At 49.5% G+C, this 6,000-nt stretch overlaps 1 protein-coding gene across 11 annotated transcripts in view; it reads left to right on the top strand.

The window, feature by feature from the left end:
- The first annotated feature begins 500 nt into the window (after positions 1 to 500).
- Positions 501 to 6,000, top strand: part of KAT7 (lysine acetyltransferase 7) — a 33,545-nt gene continuing 28,045 nt past the window's right edge. For 3 of the 11 annotated variants that reach the window (XM_041001769.1, XM_041001768.1, XM_041001767.1), the window contains exons 1-2: positions 501 to 740; positions 5,152 to 5,363. In XM_041001769.1, the coding sequence (XP_040857703.1) occupies positions 514 to 740; positions 5,152 to 5,363 (439 nt within the window). In that variant the 5' untranslated portion in view covers positions 501 to 513. The remainder of the gene's footprint in view (positions 741 to 5,151; positions 5,364 to 6,000) is intronic. The other 8 variants (XM_041001777.1, XM_041001771.1, XM_041001776.1 and 5 more) reach the window with 7 other exon arrangements.

Genomic DNA, 6,000 nt, shown 5'->3' with positions numbered 1-6,000 from the left:
CTTACTAGCTGCTAAGGGCAAGGACAACGTCTCCTCTACCAGACAGGAAACTTCCTGTTGACGGACGCCATGCATTCCTATCTTCCCTGTTTACCGTCTCTGAGACACAAAACGGACCCTGCAGAGATGTTTCTTGTTGAAAATATTCCTTCCCGATTTTGAATTTTAGATGATAGACGGAAACTTCGTTGCCTAAATGAGCAACGAAGGAGTTAAATCTCAGCAACCTGATGGATTCCGGGGGTTCCTCGGCGCGACTCTAGAAAGTAAAATGACCAGCCAGGGGAATTTTGCCCGATACAAAGATGAGAACCGTTAACTCCAACTGTCAGGCTTCTGCCCCAAACAAGAATGGCTATCCATGCCCACAAAGGGTGCAACTCACCTAACTAAAACTGGCTGGTCGCAGTTTCCACTACCAATGCCTCTTTCTGCCCAACCCCAATATGGCGCCTGCTAGCCTCACCGAAAAGGAGTGAATCTCCCAGTGCCCTCTCTGGCCCGTGACGTCAAATGACGCGAGCCCCAGCCGGAAGTGGAGGAAAAAGCGCTTCAGCCCGCGGCGCCTGCGCAGAAGGCTCTAGACGCTGTAGGCAGGAGGCACTTTGGATCGTCCGCAGGATTGGGGACTGTTACAAGAGGCCGCCACGGAGCCCGCCGGAGCCACCGTTCCTGCTGGTGCTGCTGTTGCCCGAGTCGGAACCGTCGGGCCGCAGCCGCCGGCAATGCCGCGCAGGAAGGTGAGGAACGGGAGAGGAGGGATGGCGGGTAAAGACAGTCGAGGGTGCGGTGTGACGCTGTTGGCTATGCCTCACAGCAGCCAAGCTGCCGTTTCCCGCTCCCCCGAACGTAACTCATCCACTGCTTTCCTGTGTCCAGACGCAACAGAAAAATGTGGGCCCGAGCCTGGCCTCGGCCTATGCTCGCTGCTATTCCCGCCCTCTACTTGCCTGGACCGGAGGCGTTCTTCCTGCTCATTGGTCCCCGAAACGTCTCGGCGCTTATTGATTGGCTGATGACACCGCCTATTTGGGCCCAACGGTCACCTCCCCGCATGCGGGGGTGGTGTCCGGGTCTAGCCCTTGTCATCTCCCATTGGCTGTAGCGAACGATCCCTCTGCTCCTCATTGGCCGAGCGTTGCAGTCTGTCCCGCGGGGGCGCGGCTTATCAGCACGTCGATTGGGTGCCGCGAGTCCCCGCCCTTCAGGCCGAGGCTGTTGATAGGCCAGGAGGCGGGGGCTTTGGATCTCGGTCCCTTCCTGGTGGGGGCTTTACAAAGCGGAGGGGGAACGGCTCCTGCACCCTGTGGCTGCCGCCCAGGCTGCTGGCGGCTTAAGCCACTCTCTGCACACCTCCTGCTTTCTGCCGGCCTTGAAAATGCCCTTCGAAAATTTGGTACTTTGTAGAATTGTGAGGTCTCTGAGGAACATCCTCTTGCCCCTGATTGCTCTCCTCCTTTTTTCCGCACCGAAGCACCCGGAAGCCTTAAGGGGCTATAGTAGGGCCAGGACTTCGGGAAAAACAGTGCAGTTCAACCATTGATCATTTACTGTTGCTGAACAGTCCACAGTTGGTTGGGCTTAAGGGTGTTACTCACGGATGAGGAAAACATAAGAAAGATCTATAAGTTTTCTGCTTAAAGGTGCAACATGTCATGGAGGGAAGTGAGGGGGCAGTTGATTGATAAGGTCAGAGAGAAGCGCTGAGTCTTAACTCTTGCAGAACCCTCATTCATTTTTAGACAAGATTACCCTTGCAGTCTTTGGAAAGATAGATGATATTCTTGCTGGTGTCTTAAGAAGTCTTTCTGTTTCCAGAGGCCATCCATGTTAAATATTTACTTTTCTTTTTTTGTTTTTTACTTGAAAGAGTTTCAGAGAGGGAGACAGATCTTCCACCCACTGGGTCACTCCAGATGGCCACAATGGCTGGAACTAGGCTGGCCCGGAACCAGGAGCCTCATCCAGGTTTTCCACCTGGGTAAAAGGGCCCCGGAGGGTGGCGTGGCCATCCTCCACTGCTCTCCTAGGCCATTAACAGAGAGCTGAATGGGTATTTGAGCAGGCAGGAACCAAGCCATGCCTCTGATGGCGCTGACCCCAAATATCTACTCTTGTAATGTCCCCTAGGATCTGCGGGGTTGGAGGGCGATGATGTTGAGGCTCACCAGCCACAGGTTAGTGGTGCTGTACAGGTGGCCTCCGGGTCTCTTCTGCAGTTCCCTCACACAGGGATGCTTCTCAATAGTTCGTTTGGTACCAAACCTGTCCTAAGTGTCCTGAATACCCGGAGGCTTCTCAGGGTCTCTGTACATCTCTTTCAGGATGACTATATATTTCATTATAGAAATATTAATGCGACTTACTAGAGGTATTATTTACAAGTTATATGCAAAGTATTCTCTTTCATAAACTCTATAAAGAGTCTCTCCAGTTTAGGGCACGGTGTGATGGCTCAGTAGGTAAATTCTTGTCTTGCACACACCGGGATCCCTTATGGATGCCAGTTCATGTGCCGGCAACTCCACTTCTCATCCAGCTCCCTGCCTGTGACCTGGGAAAATAGTTGAGGACGGCCCAAAGTCTTAGGACCCAGTAGCCGCACAGGAGATCTGGAAGAAGTTCCTGGCTCCTGGCTTCTGATCAGTTTAGCTCCTGCTGTATGGGAGTGAGCCAACAGAAGAGCTTTCTCTCTCTCCTCCTTTCTGTAAATCTGTCTTTCCAATATAAATAAATGTTTAGAAAAACCATGTAAATGAGAGGCAAAGACCATGAAAGCTCTCATATGCTGTTTACATGGCAAATGCTGCAAGCCCTAATGGGGTGGGAAGCCCTCATAACAGGCCTCCCAGCCCCTGGGTGCCATAGCTGCTTCCCCCGCCCCCCAGGTGGTGGGAACAGGAACCCGGAATGTGAGCAGAACAGGATCTCAACTCAGCGCACTCAGAAGGGGTGCTGGTAAATACGTCAGCCCGGATCTTAACAAATGAAGCATTCCAAACAACCTGGCCCAAGAGGTTGTGGTTAAAGAATTAAGACTTCTAGAATGAAACTTTGTATGTATACATATATTTTAACAATTACTCTTTCCTTTCTGGCATACTAAAGAGTATACTGTTACTGTTCTGTGGGTACATTTTTGTTGATTAATCATTCCCCAAGAGGCTGATAAACTGAGTAAATAACTTAATTGAAAAGATACTTTTTTTTTTTTGACACATGTTTTTGAATACTTCATGTACATAGGAGCAAGATGCTTCTCCCGCACTTTAGCACTGCTGGCATTCTGTGTGGAGCACTGCAAGGATAGATGGCAGGAGAAAAAAGGATTTTTCTTTTTTAAGATTTATTTATTTTTATTACAAAGCCAGATATACAGAGGAGGAGAAGAGACGGAGAGGAAGATCTTCTGTCCGATGATTCACTCCCCAAGTGACCACAATGGCCGGTACTGTGCCGATCCAAAGCTAGGAGCCAGGAACTTCCTCAGGGATTTCCACGTGGGGGCAAGGTCCCAAGACTTTGAGCCCTCCTCGACTGCTTTCCCAGGCCACAAGCAGGGAGCTGGATGGGAAGTGGAGCTGCTAGAATAGGAACCGGTGCCCATAAGGGATACTGGCGCGTTCAAAGGGAGGACTTTAGCCGCTAGGCCACCGTGCTGGGCCTGAAAAAATGATTTGTTTTTTTTAAGATTTATTTTATTTTTGTTGGAAAGGCAGATGTTCAGAGAGGAGACGAGACAGAGAGGAAGATCTTCCGTCTGATGACTCACACCTCAAGTGACTGCAACAGCTGGAGCTGAGCCAATCCAAAGCCAGGAGCCAGGAACTCTTCAAGGTCTCCGATGTGGGTGCAGGGTCCCAAGGTTTTGGGCCATCCTAAACTACTTTCCCAGGCCAGAAGCAGGGATGGAAGCAGGGCCACCGGGACTAGAACCAGTGCCCATATGGAATCCTGGCACATTCAAGGCAAGGACCTTAACTGCTATGCTACCATGCCGGGCCCGAAAAAATGATTTTTTAATGTCTTTCTTTTGAATGGTTTTGAGACCAGAATGGTAAAGGCCATAGTATCTGTAAGTAGTACCTTTTGTTGTTATTGTTTGTTTTAATGTAATAGTTACTCATGGAGATTTTGAGCAAAAGCTATGAAAAAGTTCAGTGGGGGTACCGGCAACGTGGCCTAGCGGCTAAAGTCCTCACCTTGAACACACCGGGATCCCATATGGGCGCCAGTTCTAATCCCGGCAGCGCCACTTTCCATCCAGCTCCCTGCTTGTGGCCTGGGAAAGCAGTAGAGGATGGCCCAAAGCCTTGGGACCCTGCACCCGTGTGGGAGATCCAGAAGAGCTCCTGGCTCCTGGCTTCAGATTGGCTCAACTGCAGCTGTTGCAGTTGCTTGGGGAGTGAACCATCGGATGGAAGATCTTCCTCTCTATCTCTCCTCCTCTCTGTATATTCGCCTATCCAATAAAAATAAGTAAATCTTAAAAAAAAAAAAAAAGAAGAAGAAAGAAAAAAGAAAATAAGTGAGTCATGCCTAAATGAAACAGAAATGGGATGAGTAGAACCTCTGGCTCAGAGGCTGTCCTGCATTCTGAGGGATTGTGAGCAAGTTAGCTCCTCCTTTGCCAATAGGGTGGAGGATGCCTGCCGCTCTGCTGCGCGTAGGGGGGAGACCTGGAGGAGGCTCCTGGCTCCTGGCTTCGGATCAGTTCCGCTCCAGCCATTGGGGTCACTTGGGGAGTGAATCATCGGACAGAAGATCTTCCTCTGTGTATATCTGATTTTGTAATAAAAAAAACAAATAAATCTTTAAAAAAAAAATAAAGTTCAGTGGAGCCAAGTGTCACTTTTTTTCCACTCTAACTGGGATTTAGAGAGTGTGGGTGTGTCAACCAGATACATACTGTCAAGTGGGATACTTTCACTTCCAGTCGGATACTTTCACTCTCCAGAGGGATTTGGTCAAGATGATAACGGCAAAGGGTCCTGTCTACTTCGGGGACAAAAATGCTTGGCTTGTGGGTTGTTCGTTGAAGTTTCCTAAAGGAAGGTGGCCGGGGCTGTGTGCTGGGTGGGGAGATGCTGTGGGATCCTTCCTCAGGTTGGAACTGGGTGTCTCCAGCTTCACGGTTCGTTTTCTTTCCAGTGTTGATACTCTACACTGTAGAGTAAATGCTTCAGTGCTAATGTCTGGATCTGTGGTGTTACAGAGGAATGCAGGCAGTAGTTCAGATGGAACCGAAGATTCCGATTTTTCTACAGATCTTGAGCACACAGATAGTTCAGAGAGCGATGGCACGTCCCGACGATCTGCCCGAGTCACCCGCTCCTCAGCCAGGCTGAGCCAGAGTTCTCAAGGTAACTGTTTTCGTTCTTGTGCCCCCTCCTCACAGCTGGCTGCTCAGGGTGTTGTGCTGGCTCCTGACAGATGCGGCAGTGGCAGCTCTGCGGGGGGTGCTCTGCGCTCTATGCAAAGGAATAGTGGCTGCTGTGTGAGATGCGGATGTGTCGTTTGATTGCTTTTTCTGAGGGTTTTTTTTTTAAATGAAGATGTATTTATTTGAGAGATTTTCCATGTGCCTCACTCCCCAAATGACTGGAAGCCAAGAGGCAACTCCCATCAGATCTCCCACTTGGGTGGGAGCAGTCCACATATTTGGGCCATCTTCCACTGCTTTCCCAGGCCATTAGCAAGGAGCTGGATCTGAAGTGGAGCAGCTGGGACTCTGACCAGCACTCATATTGAGTGTTGCAGGCAGCAGTTAAACTTGCTGGGTCACAGCATTGTCCTTATTTCTTTTTTAGACAATGATATTCCCATCAATAAAATGAGAATGTTACCTTTTACTTCAATGTTAAGATATTTTAGGCAGAAAAAGATTTATTTATTTTTACTTGAAAGATTTACAGAGAGGAGAGACAGAGATTCTATTTCCTGGGCTACTTCCTAAATGGCTACAGTAACTGGAGCTGAGCCTGTCGGAAACCAGGAGCC

The sequence above is a fragment of the Ochotona curzoniae genome, unplaced genomic scaffold (genome assembly GCF_017591425.1).
Source record: "Ochotona curzoniae isolate NIBS_2020 unplaced genomic scaffold, NIBS_Ocur_1.0 scaffold_2453, whole genome shotgun sequence".
Classification (NCBI taxonomy): Eukaryota; Metazoa; Chordata; class Mammalia; order Lagomorpha; family Ochotonidae; genus Ochotona; species Ochotona curzoniae.
This window is presented reverse-complemented; position numbering and strand designations above follow the sequence as displayed.